Here is a 15859-nt window from a genome sequence, read left to right on the forward strand (position 1 = left end):
TGGTGGATGGGGGCAGAGGAAGAGGAGGATGGGACAAAAAAGACCCATGCCAGGATTCTAACTTCTAATGGCCTAAGAATTATGGAACATGGGGAATTCGGTTGTTGGGTGTGGATGCTCCAATGATTGGTCATTGTTTTGCTTCTTGTTGCTATTTGGAGGCAAAAGAGGACGGTGTGTAGTAATTGAACGAGGTGCTAATTGTGAAGCACTTTGCAAACCTTACAGTACTACAGAAATGCTACCGAGTATCATTAATATTGGCATTTTTATTACCTGGGGTTTTAGAAGGCACATTCACAGGACTGTGTATTGTCTATATAGAGTGTTTCCGATATAGAGTATAGGACGCTGAATTGCTGCTAAGGAACAGGGTCAACCAGGGCATCTGCTTCTCTATTTGAAGTAAAGAATGCTTCATAAGGATGCTGGCAGTGTGAAGCCACCATCCCCAAGATTATCTTGTCTGCTCAGAGGGTTGTTTTTCAATGGCTCCTTTTAGTGAAAGGATACTTAGCCTTTCTTGTGTCAATTTGGTGAAGCCTGTGGACCCTTTTCAGAATAATATTTTTAAAAGAATAAAACAAATACATAGGATTACAGAGGAAACCAATCATACTGAAACACAGTTGTTAAAATATGTGTATGTATTTTTTAAAACATGTTTCAAGACCCCAGGGTTCGGGGAGCGAGCTGTTGTAGCGTTTGTCCATTTCTGTGATACAATGAAATTGAAATTTTTATGTATTATCTCATTTGATCCTCTCAAGAATCCTGCAAGGTATATTTTGGTATCAGTATTTTGCAATGAAACTGAGGCTTAGACAGGTTAAGTATCTTGCCCAGCATTACATAGCTAGTAAGCATCTGAGGGGAAATTTCATCTTGGGTGTTCTGGTTCACAAGTCCAGCCACCAAACCACCTAGGGGCCTTTTAAAAATATTTCAGTTAAATATTCCTAATTTCATGTAAAAAAGTTTAACCTTCATTTTTTTTATTTTGAGTTCCAAATTCTGTCCCTCCGACCCACCCCTGCCCCCATCTTGAGAAGGCAAATTGATATCGATTATACATGTGAAGTCACGCAAAATATTTCCATATTAGCCATGTTGCAAAAGAAAACACACCCAAGAAAAAGGAAAATAAGTTTAAATAGTAGTGCTAAACTCTGCACTCAGAGTTCATAGTTCTCTCTCAGGAAGTAGATAGCATTTTTCATGACAGGTTCTATGGAACTGTCTTGGATCGTTGTCGCAATCAGAGTAGCTAAGTCTTTTACAGTTGATCATCCCTATAATATTGCTGTTGCTATGTACAGTTCTCCTGGTTCTGTATGTTCTGTATGTTCTCCTGCTTCTGCTTGCTTTGCTTTGCATGAATTCCTATAAGTCTTCCCAGGTTTTTTCTGAAACCATCTTGCTCATCATTGCTTATGGCACAATAGTATTCCATCACAACCATATACCATGACTTGTTCAGCCATTCCCCAATTGATGGGAATCCCCTCAATTTCCAATTCTTTGCTACCACAAAAAGAGCTGCTGTGAACATTTTGGTACATATAAGTCCTTTCCCCTTTTCTTTGATCTCTTTGGGATAAAGACCTAGTAGTGGTATTGCTGGGTCAAAGGGTATGCACAGTTTGATGGCCCTTTGGGTGTAGTTCCAAATTGTTCTCCAGAATGGCTGGACCAGTTCACCATTCCACCAACAATACATTAGGAGAACCCAGGTTAAGAAGCCTGCTTTACTGTGTTCTAGGGGCCATTTTTTGGATGATGAGGCCATGCTCACCTTCCTAGTCTTGCCAGCCTCTGTCCACACTGTTGGCTTTTTTTTACCTTTAGTGACATTCTGTCCTATGCATTGGCAGTGAGACTTATCTGTTCTTCAAATACAACTGTTCCAGGCTCTGCCTCTTTGTTCTAATTTCTCCTTCTCTGGCTGTAATACATCTTAATGACCACTGAGGGGCCCCCACCCTAAGAATCGACAGCCAGTTGGCCTTCGTATTTAGTTAGGACTGGATATCATCACACTTCCTTGCCAAATGCAGAGAATAGGCTTAATTAAGTAAAATGTTTTCTATTCCCACTGTCAGTCACTGAAAGTGCATAGCCTTGCATAATGCAAGAGAACGTACAACCTTGGCACCCCCTAGTAGCTTTGTGATTAGGTCATTATGGGTGCAACTTAAGAAGAAAAGTTCTGGTTAAAAATTGGGGTAAAACCAACTGATTTTATCAAGGTTTCAAGAAGCTCACTTTTACCTTCTCTGTTCCCCCAATCTACCCTCAGACATTTAGAGGAAGAATGTCCACTAGAGTTAGGATTCTTGTGTTCTAATTATCCTACTTACCAAATCACTCTGAGAAACTCATTTAGTGCCTTATAATTATGATTCCCCAACAATAAGAACAAAGGTAACGATAAATCCTGTTTAACTCCCTATGGGTGCTGTGAGGGTGAGATAGTTTGGAAAACATTCAGAGTTCCTTAAACAAATGATAAAAGATGGTTCACTATGACTTAAATACAAGATGCTGCCTCTCAATGGAAGAAAACTATCCTCCACATAAAGTTGATTATTTCTTCTTGGGTTCCGTGGTACTGTTCATTCCTGGCAGGACTAGCCCCAGGGAAGAAAAGAGCATTTCTATTGATGGTTATTCTTGCCTTTTTAAGCTAACTTGATCTTTTCCCATACACCTTCATCCTGAACTTCAAACATCAGACCTGAGGGCCTCTATAAACCATGCTGCTCTTCCTAATCCAAATGTTCTATGGCTTGTTGCCTCGGGTCCTTGCTAGATAACTAACTTGCTAATCTATAATGCACCAGTCAATCAACGTGGCATTTATGATGTGCCTACTATGTGCTAAGCATTGCCACAGATGCTGGGGACAAGTATGAATATGAGGCAGTCCCTACCCTCAAAAGAAATTGCATTCTACTGATTCACTAACTCACAATATCTTAATGGTATTAATAATTGTTTTAAGCCTCCCAGGGATATTTGTATTTTTAAGAGGCATTTCTGTCTATATTTTCTTGAGCTAAGGCTTTGTAGCTTATGGATTATTGGAAGATTAGAACTGGAAGGAGTATCTTGTAGTGGAAGGGACTATTTGGAGGCAGAGAGATCTACCTGACTGCCTGACTTCTTAAAGTTGTAAACTTGAAATGCCAGAGGTGACGCTGAGAAACTCTCCTTAAAGACATGTTACAGAACAAGTCGAAGCCACAACATCAGACAAAATTAACCCACCTTATAGGCTATGCATTTACAGGATGCTTGGATTTGGTAACTGGAAGGTCCTTTGGAAGAGTGGTCTACAAACCTTTTTCGACCTTGCCACTGCCTATCAGTAATGTTTCTGGTAAATATGCTGTTGAGGAAGAGTGGCTAGGAGGGGGATGGGACGGGATGGGGAATGTCCCAATGGCATCTGTGCAGCTGCTCTAGTCAGGGTTAGGTTATAATTAACCTGGGTTATAATCAGCCCTGAAAGGCTCAAAAGGGAGAAGCTTGGGAAGAAGAAGGGTGGAGTTGGGAAGTGTTGAGATATAAATGGGTGAAGGTTAGGCCTTATTATATTGAAGGCAAGGCCCCCTATCATGGGGAAGATGGGATAAAACCACATTCCCATTCTCTGATTGGCTAATCACATGATCCTTAGATTAAGCTGCAGTTCCCTTGGGGTACCATCATGGCCCCATTTGTAAACCACTGGCCTTAAAGATTACTTAGGCCAAGCTCCTCCTTTTATAAGAGGTAACAGTACCAGAAAGGTTAAGAAATTTGCCCCAGGTCACCAAAGATATTCAGAAGGAGAGCAAGAATTTGAACCTGTTTTCTGATCCCGAAGCCAGTGTTACTTCCACTCTATTTTAGTAATCCCTTAATTTCTTTCTCTTAAAATAAGGATTATTCTTTTAAAAACACACATAAAAGCACACCGCTCATTTTTATTTCGATAGTGAAGTGAATTTTTCATTCTACCACCTAACCTGTTATAGAAACAAACAAGAGGGGATCAACACAGATTTTCTTAACGTTCTTCTTGTGCTTTTTAAACGTGCATGATGACATGGCCACGGCTGTATCTATGTGTTTCCCTCTCCCTTCAGCCTCCAAAGAGAAGTTCTTCTCCCTTTTTCTCCCTCTCTCTTCCTCCCTCCTTCCCCCCCTTTCCCTCCTTCCTCCTCTCTCTGTCTGTTTCTCCCGATTTCCCTCCTGTGTCTGTCTGCCCCTGTTTCTCCCTCTCTCTCCCCTCTTCTTTCTCTCCCTCCCTCCATCTGTCTGTACCTGTCTCTGTCTCCCTCTCCCTCCCTCTCCCTCTCTCTCCCTCTCCCTCTCTCTCCCTCTCCCTCTCTCTCTCTCCCTCCCTCTCCCTCCCTCTCCCTCCCTCTCTCTCTCTCTCTCTCTCTCTCTCTCTCTCTCTCTCTCTCTCTCTCTCCCTCCTTCTCTCTCTCTCTCTCACCCTCCCTCCCTCTCCCTCCCTCCCTCCTTCCCTCTCTCTCTCTCTCCCTCTCCCTCTCTCCCTCTCTCTCTCTCTCTCTTTCTCTCTCTCTCTCTCTCTCTCTCTCCTCTCTCTCTCCCTCTCTCTCCCCCCCTCTTTCTCTCTCTCTCTCTCTCTCTCTCCCTCCCTCTCTCCCCCTCCCTCTCATCTCCACCCCCACAGTGAGATCCTGTTTTTGAAGCCAATCGGACAAAATGTAAAGAGTGAGAGAACACAGTCCTTGTTGCTGAGCAAGAGGGGGAGGGAGAAGGGAGACATAAGAAAACAAAAGCGTTTCCAGGAAAAGGAGAACAAATGAATACTTGAAATAATGTTTTTTCCTGTCTGCCATATGCATGTTGTTTGAAAATATCAACAAAGAGGTTCTCAGACACAGAAAAGGGGGTAAAAGCTTGTAATAAATGGAAAACTCAACCACCCCCATTCAGCTGACTTGAATGTTGGCTTAAAAAAAATCCGGTTAATGAGTAGAAGCCACGCTTGGGCCCCTACTTGTTTTGCTTATTCTTTGACCTAAACCTGAATGTTCCAGGATTGGGCAGGACAAAGGGACAAGAATCAATCATGTTCTGTCTCTGAGAGTGCTAACAATGGAAGAGGCAATGCCTGTGGAATTAGGGGCCTGAGCTTCAAATCCCCACCCTCTGAGGCTTATTTACTATGTGACCACTTAGTGTCTTCATCTTTAGGAGAGGAGAGAGGCTATACTAGATGGCTTCTGTGAGGCTCCTTCCTGCTCCAGATCTAGAACCCCTATACTTTCTTCTTTTGATTCTTATCAGTTGTCTCGTGGGTTCCATCATGTTTGTCATAGGATGCACTGTTACAAGCTCTTCCAGACTGTTTGGATGGTCTCTACAAAGGAAAAAACAAGTTAAGGCCAAGGCTCCTCTTGGTAATAGTATTTTCTTTTTTTTTTTTTCCATTCAAGGCAATTGGGGTTAAGTGATTTGCCCAAGGTCACACAAGGTCACATAGCTAGTAAGTGTCAAATGTCTCAGGCCAAGTGTCTGAGGCAGGATTTGAACTCGAATCCTCCTGACTCTAGGGCCAGTGCTCTATTCACTGTGCCTCCTAGCTGCCCCTTTGTAATAGTATTTTCAAAGTGATGGGTGAAGGGGTGACGCTCAAATCCATCCCAGTGCCGTGCATCCCTATGGCTTCTCTCCCCCTCCTTTCTTACCCACTGCTACAATCATAGGGCTTTGAGCAATTCTTGAGGCCAGCTCATCTAGGCTCCTACATTCAGGGACTATCACCCCTGAACTCTGAACTTCCCATGGAGATTTTTCTAGAGATTCTGAGAGAAGCTACATACCTTTTGACTTGTCCAGGGTCACACAGAGAAGCAGTGGGATTCTGGCTCGTTGCTGCCTGGATGAACCAGGGGTCTGATAGCACTCCAGTCAGGGTAAGGGCGTAAAGTGATTAATTATTGGGCAGAAAGCAACAGCCTTCACCTCTGCTTTCATTTCTGCTGTTTCTTTCATTCCTGCCAAGTCTGGCAGCTTTGTATCTGACTAGAGATACAGAGTAAGTAAGTCATCAAGAAAAATTCTGAACCTTATGCTATTCTTGTTTCCTCCAAAGAATAAGGAACCGCAGGGCCTTGGCTAGTAAGTGGAAGATCCAAACCAGCCAGGCCTCAGTCAGTAGATTTCCCTCTGCACAGAGCACCTTTATTCTAGGCATCTGAGAAAGAGGTATAAAGGGCAAGTACCAAGGTCTACAGGAAGCTAGGGGGCACGGTGATGAGAGCACTGGGCTGGGAATCTAGGAAGACTCATCTTCCTGAGTTCAAATCTGGACTCAGACACTTACTAGCTGTGTGACCCTGGGCAAGTCACTTAACCCTGCTAGCCCGTTTCCTCATCTGTAAAATGGGCTGGAGAAGGAAATGGCAAACCACTCTAGTATCTCTGCCAAGAAAACCCCAAAAGGGGTCAGAAAGAGTCAGGCATGGCTGGAAGAACAGAACCACAACAACCAAGCTCAACAGTGACTTATGTGGGCCATAAATTTAGAACTGGAAGGGACCTTAGAGGTCATCTAACTCAATCTCTTCATTTAACAGACTAGGATACTGAAGCATAGAGAGGTTGAATGCCTTGGCCTAGGTCACACTGGTAATGAGTGGAAGAGCTAGGTAGGATTCGAACATAACTCTTCTGATATCAAATGCAGTGTTCTTTCTAGTTAGTATACCATGTTGCTTTAATGTTCTTTCTAGTTAGTATACCAGTTGGAGTGCCAGTCAGGTCCCAGAACTTAATAACATGTGACAGTTTCCTGGCCGTGGCCATGTTATTTACTCATCTGGGTGTGTCTTGCTTGACTTACAGGTTCGCTCTGAAACCATTGCTACCTATGCCCTTTGTGGCTTTTCCAGTTTTGGTTCTCTGGGAGTAATGATCGCAGGACTGAGTAAGTAGTAATGTTCTGTCTTTGAACCCCTGTGTGATTTTGATACGGTTTAAACTGAAATGCTTAGTTTCTCCATCTGCCCCATTGTCTCTAATACCAGGAAAAAGATCTCACTAGCACTAGGAAGGTAGGAAAGGAACAATACAGGAATGAATGCATATGCCACAAAAACACACACCACCCCCCAAGTATATAATTCAGGGGTGGGGAACCTGCATCCTCAAGGCTATATGTGGCCCTCTAGGTCCTAAAGTGTGACCCTTTGAGATTCAGTCAACGGGCTGCACTTGAGGACCTAGAGGGCTGCATGTGACCTCGAGGATGCAGGTTCCCCACCCCTGAATTTTATATATATATTTATCTGAATCAGCCACTATAGAATTTCTGTGCTGACATTCAAGCCAACTTCTCCCAAATGCCCAAGTGTATAACCCCACCCCCACCCACATCTATCCTGCCATGCCTACCTCTATTTCTGGTGAATCATAGGGATTCTATTGTATCTAGCTTATTTCTTGTTCCCTAAGCAAGGGATATGTAACAACAATGTTGCTAGCAGCTACTGTGAAGGTGAAAGACCAATAACAAGACCAACAAGAAGAGCTGTTAGCACAGGTTCTTTGATCTGCTTTTCTAAGGAAAAGCATCTTTAAGGGGTTAACAATCTCAGTTTAATTAAACATACATATATCATTCACTTAGTTCAGGGGAAAAGCCAGCACCCTGAACTTCAGAGCAAATACAAACAGAAACTACAAACCGATCAACAGACAGGATTTGTCTGATCAAGACATCACATACATAGTTACCAAAAAGAGAAGCACCAACATCTGGGTTTTCAAAGCCAGGATCACTGCTTCAATGGCTACCCAGAGCCTTGTTGCTAACACTGTTTCAATGAGTATGGCAACCAAAGGCAAAATGCTAACCTCTGAGTTTATATACACTTCGGGGTCAAAGGGCATCCCAACCATGTGATTCAAACCCATGTGACTTAGGCCTTCTCTTGACATAAGCAGGTCATCAAAGACCTCTGATTCAATCAAAGTTTCCTTAGTGCTGAGAAGCACTCCAAAACAAAGACAACAAAAAGTCCTACTTTGCTTGCCATTACAATTGAAACAAGCAAGATTCATCAAAGGTACTTAATTACTTCAGCATTCTAAAAGAGAAAACAGTTAAAAAAAAAAGTCCCACACTAATTACCATTACAATGTGATTTTGAGGATAAAAGCCTTAGCCCTTTCTAGTGGGTCAGATTCAGAGCCATAACTAACAATTCTGGATCCTAGGACAAGCACAACAAAACATGCCTAGTGTCAAGCAATATACAAAGTACCCTTAAAGAAACCTTTTAAGACAAATTCAGCTGAATTGCCAGGTTGAGACCAAGACCCTACAAGTGTGAGGTAGGGTCAAGACTAGGATCTCATACTACCATTCATGGGAGGAACGATGCCATCTGGTAGTTTTCTATTTTAAGTAAAATACTCTTGCTAACTAGGTGCTACTCTTGTTTCTACCTGCTGAAGAATCAGTAATGCTGTCAGTGGCCTCTAAATTTCAGCACCCTACAAGAAAGCAATAGTTGCCCTTTCCTAGTTACAACCCTGGTCAAACTTCTGTCTCCCACCTTGAGGAGCTCCCCATTAAAAACTGAACCCTGGCCTCTTCTATTCAGAAGATGCGTACCTTGAACAGTCCAACCCCAGAGCCCTTTCTGGAGATAATACATTTTGAGGGAGGCCTTATCTGAACCCACTAACAACTCCATGCTTGTTCGTATTCCCTAGCATCTATGGCTCCTTCCAGGAAACAAGACATCGCCGCAGGGGCTTTCAGGGCTCTGATTGCTGGTACTGTAGCCAGCTTCATGACAGCCTGTGTTGCTGGTAAGTACTCTGTCCTACCTACCTCTTAGTGACCACAAGATGGCAGTGTTTCAGTTTTGTCTTCCCACCTGAGCCCAAAGGATGGATATATTAAAAAAAATTTTAAAAAAAAGGCTGAGAAATGGTCCCAATATTGCACTAAGAGAGGGGAGAAATTGAAAAGCTGAATGGGTGTGGGGGTGGAGAGGGGGAGGGAGAGGGGAGAAACTTGGGAACACAAAGATTTTAATTCTTCAATTAATTAAATGAATGTCATTCTAATGTTTAATATCTAATTTCTAGGCATACTCTCCAGCCCTACCGTGGAGATAGATTGCTATAGTCTTTTAGAAAATGCCTTCAACTCAATTTCACCTAGCAACACAACTGAGTTAGTTACCTGTTGCCAAAACCTATTTACCAGGTATTGTATCTTTGATTACAACTACTTTATATTCCATTATTAAGAGGCTTGTGATGTAGTTTGACCTAGAGATACTTTCTTATTATAGCAATTTTGAAAAGAAGCTCAAGAAGACAATACACAAAGAAAAGAAAAGTTTTGCAAATGTGGCCTAAAGAAAATGTCAGGTCCCAGCATTTGTATAGTCTTTTCAATCTCAACCTTTCAATTTGGCTTCCTTTAGGTAATGAACAGGTCTCCCTCCCATCCTGTGGCCCTTTTGGAGATCAAGATGTTCCCTTGTTACTGAGATCAAGATCTGATGTTCATTTCAACCCATAATATATTGGTTAAAATTGCTGAACCAATAATAATGTCCTGTCCCAGCTGCAAAATGTCCCTTTCCTTTCCCAGATCAACCTGTCTATGTGACAGTAAGGTGCGATAGATAGGGCACTATATTTAGAATCAGGAAGACCAGAGTCAAAATCCCACCTCTGGCATGGGTACCTAGGCTAGTTACTTAACTTTTCTATACCTTAGTTCCCTCCCCTCATCTGTAAAAGGAAAGGGTTAGCTAGACTCAATGGCCCTTAATGTCCTCTGCATACTTAAATCTATGCTCCTTAGATCTTTCATTAAACACTGCTCATAGAGATGAACCCTCCCTCGGGGGAAGGGATCCTAAAAGGCCTGACATTCTTTAGGACATACAGTTATCCCTTCCCACATCATGATTTTCCTCATCATGGTATCAATATGTGGGTCAGCATAAGAAATTAAATGAGAATTTGGGGGGAGTTTTGCCAAAGCCACCGATGACACAGAAAAAAAGTTTAGAAACTCAGAAATGCATAAAATATATGTATAGTATTGTACAAAATTAACATATTTTATCTTTTAATACCATGATAATTCAGACTTTTCTGGTACAAAGGGAGGACCAAAAATTTTATGTGGATTTTCCAGATTGCAAGGGTAGCACTCCCCTAACCCCCATGATGTGGAAGGATAACTATGTACATAGTCGTTTGTCCACGGTTGCACTGGTCAAAATGAAAACAGTTATGTTGCTATGAGTTACCACGCTGGGGCAATTTAGTAGATCTAACCACTGTCCTAATTTCAGAAGAAAAATACTGTCTTTATGCCTTATTGGCATGTTAGAAAATCCACTTAATTCTTTTTCTCTCTTTTGCTTGAGGTTTCCCCTATCCACCAGCGCTGTCTCCAACATCACCAGTGATATTTTACCAGCAAGCTTATCCACCTTTACTGGCTGCTGTCTGCTGCTGAATCAAAGTACACCTAACTGTGACTGGGTCACTACCTCATTCTGAGCTCAGCCTCTTCCCCAGATGGTCCCCAGCACAGGCTTCAATCAATTCGAAAGAAACAATGTAAAAATGAATCTATGTGATCACACTTCTTTATTGGGGGAAGGAGTTGTGGGAAAACATCAACTTCCATTTATAGATTAATTTTTCCTTCCTGGAATCGGCATGGACTGGAAGAGGAAGAGAACAATAAGTATGACCCATCTGCCCCCTATCTCTCCCCCACAAGGACACAGGGCTATTCGGATAACCTGACAGAATCTTCTAATTATTCTCTTCATTGTTGTTTGGGTGTGGTATTCCAGAACATTTCACCTGAACACAGGTATTAATAAACTAATAAATTCACCAATGAAAAGAGCTCTGCTCACCAGTCACTCATTTGGCATCCTGGAGGTCCCAAGAGAACCACTAAAACAAGCATCAGTTATAGACCATCCTGAATTCACTGGGGCTGATCTGAAATGAGACATTTAAATCAGACCTTAGAAAGCCTCAATGCAACTGTCCACGTAAAAGCAGACAACTGTTTGGCTATTTCAGAGAGAAGTGGTATCACCCCCACTCCAAGGAGATGGGAAAAGAGGCCTAGAACTAAGAGAGAAATGTCCATTCCACTCTCTGATTCTTAAAAGGCACAATTTGAAAAACAAAAACCAAGAGGAAGATCTGCTACCATGGTTACCATGGTGAATCCACATTCACTCTTCCTTATCTATGGTTTTGAGAGAAAACCTCTCTCCAGCTATGACACCCCAGGGAAATGGCTAGGCTTCTGTGCTTCAGTTTTACCATCTGGAAAAGGGGAAGACCACCAGTACCAATCTACCCCACAGAATTGCAGGGGGGCGCCCTGATGACTAATGGGTAGAATTCCTGAGTTTTGTTGACAAAAGGAGAAAGTTACTTTGTAGGCCCAGTATGTAAGATATTTATTAAAGTGTCATTCGTGTTACTCAGTAATAGAAATTCAAAGGGAAAACCCAAGAGCATCATCGGTTTGGGATCATCTCAACCCCAGCAGGACACAGTGAAACGATAACAATCAATCAGGGTTCCCTGTGTATCATTTCCATCCTTGTAAGTTACCTTCTGTACCTTGAGGCCAAATAAGCTTGGCTCCCAAGTTTCTGGAGACTTTATAGGGTCGGGAGATTTAAGAATACAGTTGCTTTCCTTTCAACCTCTCAAATGTTTGTGAAATTGAACAATTGTACATTTGAGCACCATGAAAATAAATATAAAATGTTTAAATAGCTTTTGCTAGTATTTCTGTATCGTGCTTTAATTTTAAGGTATCTATTTTTAACTGTGTTCCTGAGAGATTTTTTTTAAAAGGAGGGGGGATGGGTCAGATGGGATAGCCAAACACTCCAACAGTCAACATCCATCCAATAGCCAACACACAACCAACACACAACCAAAAGTCCTTTCTATATTGTACAAGAAAGTCGATCTTCTGATTTACAATTGTTATTTGTGACAGCCTTAGACCGCAAGTCAGTCAAACTATGTCTTTGCTTAGAAAGTTCCACCCCATTCCTAGTCATTTCCTTTTTCTTTTCTAAATTTTTTAAATTAACAATCAGAATTTAAAAAACAAAAAACAGAAACAAAAACGGAGGGGGGGCGGAACACCTTGAAGCTGTAATGGCAAAAAGCTAAAATTGCTGCTGAGGGCTTCCAGATACATGTCCCCCTCATCAGGAGACAAAGCCCAGGAAAGTGCCTGTGGGTATACATGTGGGTATGTAAATGACCAAGAAGAATCAGAGATGGGATTCATCTGCTGCAGAAAGCACCAAAAACTTCTCATCAAGCAATATCAAATCTCCCTGCTCTTTTCCTCTTCTTTGCCTCTGTGTCTTCTCTGGTTCCAGTCCCAGCTGAACTTAGGACAAGCCCAAATCGCTCCTTCCTCTTTTTCAGCTTCCCATCATCCTCACTCTTCTTGGAAACTGAGGAGATACTCCAAGCAAATCTTTGAGCCCTTTCCTTTAATTTATCCATGTTGACCTTAGGTTTGGTGTCTGATGTAAAGCTTTTGCTGAAACAGAAGAAATGCCAAATCGAGCTGCATGGACAGCTTTCTTGCTCTCCAAGCTCACAGATACATTGATTGAATCACTCAGCTTGTTTTTGCATCCTCTCAAGTCTATGGTATTTCAGATCTGTTTTTCTCTACCACCTTCTCTGCTGCCACATCAGCAGTTTTCTCTGGAGGTTCTTCCTCTTTGAAAGGTATTTCTACTGGTTTTTGGTTCTTCTTCCTCTGTTTCATCTCCCAGAAAATCTCTCTCTCTCTCTCTCTCTCTCTCTCTCTCTCTCACTCTCTCTCTCTGTCTCTCTGTCTCTGTCTGTCTCTCTCTCTGTCTCTGTCTCTGACTCTCTGTCTCTCACTCCCTCTCTCCCTCTCTTTCTCTCTCTCTCTCTCTCTCTCTCTCTCTCTCTCTCTCTCTCTCTCTCTCTCTCTCTCTCTCCTCTCCTCTCCTCTCCTCCTCTGCCCCAATAAACTACATAAGAATGCACTTTAGGTGAACAGCTCTCTAGCCCTGCCCTGTTGTCTCTCCTAATAGCAGCTTTCTCAGCAAGGGCAATAAGCATCCTGAGAGAGGTCTCCACCCACAGAGACTGATGTCCCAGGACCTCTAACTTCCCATCACAGGGTGGTATCCAAAGTACAAGAGCCTAGTGTTGTAATGTCCTTCAGTCTCTTTCTCAACTGAACCTATCTTTAAAAGTCAACATCTACTTGTCTTGGGAGTGTTGTAGGAGCTTTACTCTGGGCACAAGACTTAGCAATGATGCCTCTGGCAACTGCCAGGCACAGAGCTAATCTCTTCACTGTTATCCCCTACCCTTATGTTTCTCTGCAGTATTGTTTGAAACTGCTTTCAGCTTTGAAGGACTCAATGAGCTGTTCGAGTTTCTGAGTCACATAGGTAAAACAGGAGAAAGTCCTAAAAATATTGGAATCCTCAGATTATTTTGCCCTCTTCAACAACATTCAATGCTCACTCAAATGTCTACAATTCTAGTAACATTTACTGCAATATGAACTTCTGTCAACTGAATCTGACTTTTCCACTGACAGATTTTAATGGTAACATCTGACTTTGGGGGTGGGGTGGGGGTAGGGATCTGTGATTTTACTGACACTGGAATCTCCCAGGGAAGAAACATCTTCTGTCATGTGGAATGACACCTGCTTTTAGCATCTTAGAGTTGCCCAGGACACCAAGGGGTTAAGTGACTTAACCAGGGTCTCACACACATAATATGTGTCAGAGGCAGGGCTTCAACTCAAGTTGAGGTCCCCAACTCTAAGATGGGCTTCCTATCCATTCTACCATTCTCAACTGACATTTATATAGCACTTCAAAATTTGCAAAAGTTCTCTGTCCATGATGGCATTTGAGCCTCACAACAACCCTATCAGAGAGGTCCTGCAGGTACAAATGAAGGGGAAAGAGGTAAGGGAATAAATATTTATTAAACACCTACTGTGTACCTATCACTGTGCTAAGTGCTTTACAAGTATAATCTCATTTGATTACCTCACTCTTCAAATGAAGAAACTGATCCTCAATGATGTGAAGTGAATTGTCCATGGTCAGGTCTTACTAACTGTCCATTGATGATGATATGCTACCTCACCAATAAGAGATGTTACAATAGAAAATATATGATGATTGAAATTCAGTGATATAGGAAACTCCTAGGTAAGAAAACTCTCTCTGCCAACATAGATTGGCATCTTCTCTGCAACTTAAGAGTCTTAGAGGGTTGCCCAGAGTACCAAGAGGTAAATGAGTTACACAGGGTCATGCTGTCATAATGTATTAAAGGTAGGACTTGAATCCAGGTCTTTTTGGCTTCCAAGTCAACTTTGTATTCGCTACTCTATGCTAATATGATCCAATAATTTAAGTGAATTTAATGCAAGTAAAGCAGAATTCCTGCTCTCTATTGGCACTTGGTCCTATCTATCTTCCTGAACTTGGTCAATATCAGCTGAATTTTTTTCTTTGGAGACAAGGAGAGACAAAAGGCCAAATCTCTGTATTGCCCCTTCATCTGCTTTTTGTTTGTTTTGGCATGGCCTTCTGCTGAGGCCATTCTAGAATGGATTTAAGTCCTAGGACTCCAATACCCCCTGTGCCATCCAATGTTAACACCCCCAACGTACATAAGCACTCACTTGTGTGACAAGGACTTCATAACAACAGAGATGACTAGATGACTAATATGCAATCATCTGTAAACGTTTCTACCTAATTGCCTTTTATTTCAGTTAAATGTCAATCTTCTTTATTCTCAACAGCAATTTAATGAACATGGGAGGTCATTGTGAGGTGCTTGGACCCAAACTAGGTATGAGGAAGCAGCTGATGCCACACTTTTCTAATTATAGAACATCTCGAAAATCATAAAATCTTAAAAGAAAGGCACTGAAGGGCCCATAAGAACAGAATGTACTAGGAGGAACTGACTCATTTCCATACACACTTGAGGTAGAAAAAACCTTCATTCATATTTTAGATAGGCAAAAGTACAGGCAAGAAGAAGAAACATTCCTTATAGTTCAGCAGAGGTGAACCATGTGGTATTGAGAAAAAACTACTTGTTGCAATATTTAGCTTCATAAGAAATTTTAAATTCCAAGCAGGAAGGAAAATAGAGACACAATATAAATCTCCTTGAAGGCAAGGACTGTTTTTTGTCTTTGCATCCCCAGCATCTAGCACCGTGTCTGTCAGATAATAAACGCTTGTAGAATTGAATATACATTTTTTTAAAATATCACAAGCTTGTAATAAAAGCTTTTTTGTACAAAGGATGTCCCAAAAGTCTTCAGTGCACTTTTAAACTTTAAACTGCTCTAAGACCTTTGAGATATCCTGTGAAAAGGTAATAGCTGACATTTGCAAAGAACTTTATGTACATTATCTTGTTTGAGCCTCACGATTTGTTGTTGCTTGTCCTTCATGCTCAAAGAGGACCAATGGAGGGTGATGACTTGCAACCCAGGGAGGTAGGTACTACAGGTTTTACAGATGAGAAACCTGAGGTTCAGGGAGGATAAGTAACTTATTCCTGGTCACACAGCTAGAGTACAGAGATGAAATTGAGCCCTATCTTCCTAACTCCAAATCTAGCACTAATCCACCCACTGAAGTTACTGACTCACCAACAGAACAAAATGTACTTTGAGGGCGCTAGTTTACCTAGGGTGAGGACATATTTGCAGGGATTTTGATAGACAGTCACTTTATCCAAGTTAAGTCAAGTCAGTGAG

General features: G+C 41.9%; 1 protein-coding gene and 1 pseudogene across 1 annotated transcript in view; one reads left to right on the plus strand and one right to left on the minus strand.

Moving 5' to 3' along the window:
- LOC118832135 (solute carrier family 28 member 3-like) overlaps window positions 1-10563 on the plus strand; it is a 139029-nt gene extending 128466 nt beyond the window's left edge. The window contains exons 12-15 of the mRNA XM_036739565.1: window positions 6868-6949; window positions 8743-8841; window positions 9124-9244; window positions 10446-10563. Coding sequence (XP_036595460.1) covers window positions 6868-6949; window positions 8743-8841; window positions 9124-9244; window positions 10446-10563 — 420 coding nt within the window. The remainder of the gene's footprint in view (window positions 1-6867; window positions 6950-8742; window positions 8842-9123; window positions 9245-10445) is intronic.
- Window positions 10564-12375: 1812 nt separating this feature from the next.
- LOC118832136 lies at window positions 12376-12851 on the minus strand (annotated as a pseudogene).
- Window positions 12852-15859: the final 3008 nt, after the last annotated feature.

Source organism: Trichosurus vulpecula, chromosome 9 (assembly GCF_011100635.1).
Source record: "Trichosurus vulpecula isolate mTriVul1 chromosome 9, mTriVul1.pri, whole genome shotgun sequence".
In the NCBI taxonomy this organism is placed as follows: Eukaryota; Metazoa; Chordata; class Mammalia; order Diprotodontia; family Phalangeridae; genus Trichosurus; species Trichosurus vulpecula.